Source organism: Etheostoma spectabile, chromosome 20 (assembly GCF_008692095.1).
Source record: "Etheostoma spectabile isolate EspeVRDwgs_2016 chromosome 20, UIUC_Espe_1.0, whole genome shotgun sequence".
Taxonomy (NCBI): domain Eukaryota; kingdom Metazoa; phylum Chordata; class Actinopteri; order Perciformes; family Percidae; genus Etheostoma; species Etheostoma spectabile.
This window is the reverse complement of record NC_045752.1, coordinates 4,570,629-4,571,717: the sequence shown is the minus strand read 5'-3', so window position 1 is coordinate 4,571,717 and position 1,089 is coordinate 4,570,629. Positions and strand designations below refer to the sequence as shown.

General features: G+C 41.4%; 1 protein-coding gene across 3 annotated transcripts in view; it reads right to left on the bottom strand.

The window, feature by feature from the left end:
• Nucleotides 1-1,089, bottom strand: part of zgc:110158 (single-stranded DNA-binding protein 3) — a 35,300-nt gene that overhangs the window by 20,754 nt on the left and 13,457 nt on the right. For all 3 annotated transcript variants that reach the window (XM_032499957.1, XM_032499955.1, XM_032499956.1), the window contains exon 4: nt 956-1,040. In XM_032499957.1, coding sequence (XP_032355848.1) covers nt 956-1,040 — 85 coding nt within the window. The remainder of the gene's footprint in view (nt 1-955; nt 1,041-1,089) is intronic.

The following is a 1,089-nucleotide window of genomic DNA, read 5'->3' as shown; positions in this document are numbered from 1 at the left end:
TTTTTTTTAAAAGCTGGAGTGCGAACTTTTGTCTCTCCCCTCTAGCAGTGAGAGTAATTACACAAACACTGTCAACGCGGGCTTAAGACGCCTGCCTGCAGGTGATTTCTCTGCAATAACTTTCTTTTTTATCCAGAGCATCTACTGCAGTAGCTTTTCTAGGACTCTTCTTAGGATTTTCCGCCATAATCCTAGCTGGTTCTCCGTCTCTATGGTCTCTCAGATCTTTCCCTATTTTCTTTCGCCAACTTTATTGAGACAGTTATACTAGTTTACAACACCTTACAACTTGCAATTAAAAGTATAAACAGCACGGAAATGTTGTCACACAACTCCCGTCTACTGAGAAGTACAGTGAGCGTTCCCTGGCAGCGATAGGCTGATCAGCATTATGTGAAGTTCTTTGACAGGGGCTTAAATGTAACGCACATGTATACATGTTCGTGTTTAAAAAAAAAAACTGAAATAGTCCTGTTTCAGTTTCTAAATAAGAACAAATTACAGCTTTCAACTCTTTACCTTCAGGTAAACAAAGCAAACACGCAAAATTTGCTTCATTTTCTTATCCACCTGAGTTCAAATATTTTGACTCGAGCAATCAAACTTGCGCGAGTAACACAGTATTAGAGAACTGTGACTGGCATTTTTCACTTCTTACTTAATAATCGAAAAGATAAACTATCATCTGTTGCAGCCCTTAGTATTTCTTAGTTGTTAGAGAAACATCTCCAGGACAGCTAATGATTATATCTCCTAAGGTGCACACTATCCTCTACCTGCTGTTGTAGGCGCCACTTCAAGATTCCCCTTACACACTTGATGTCGCTATAGAAACATTTACAGTGTTTGCATGTGTGTCTCAAGCAGACATAGAAAGAAACAAATTCCACAGTGAGGGAGTGTTTTTCCTGTGACAAGGGAAAAAAAAGTGGCTGCAGAGCCGTTTTTTACTTACGTAGTCATGGAAGGCCTTTGCCTCACTGGAGTGCTCGCACGTCTCCCTCCGGTCTGGAGCCGCACAATACAAATCCCAGAATACGCTGAAATGGGATGGGGGGTGGGGGGGTCATAAGGTTACCATACAGAGCA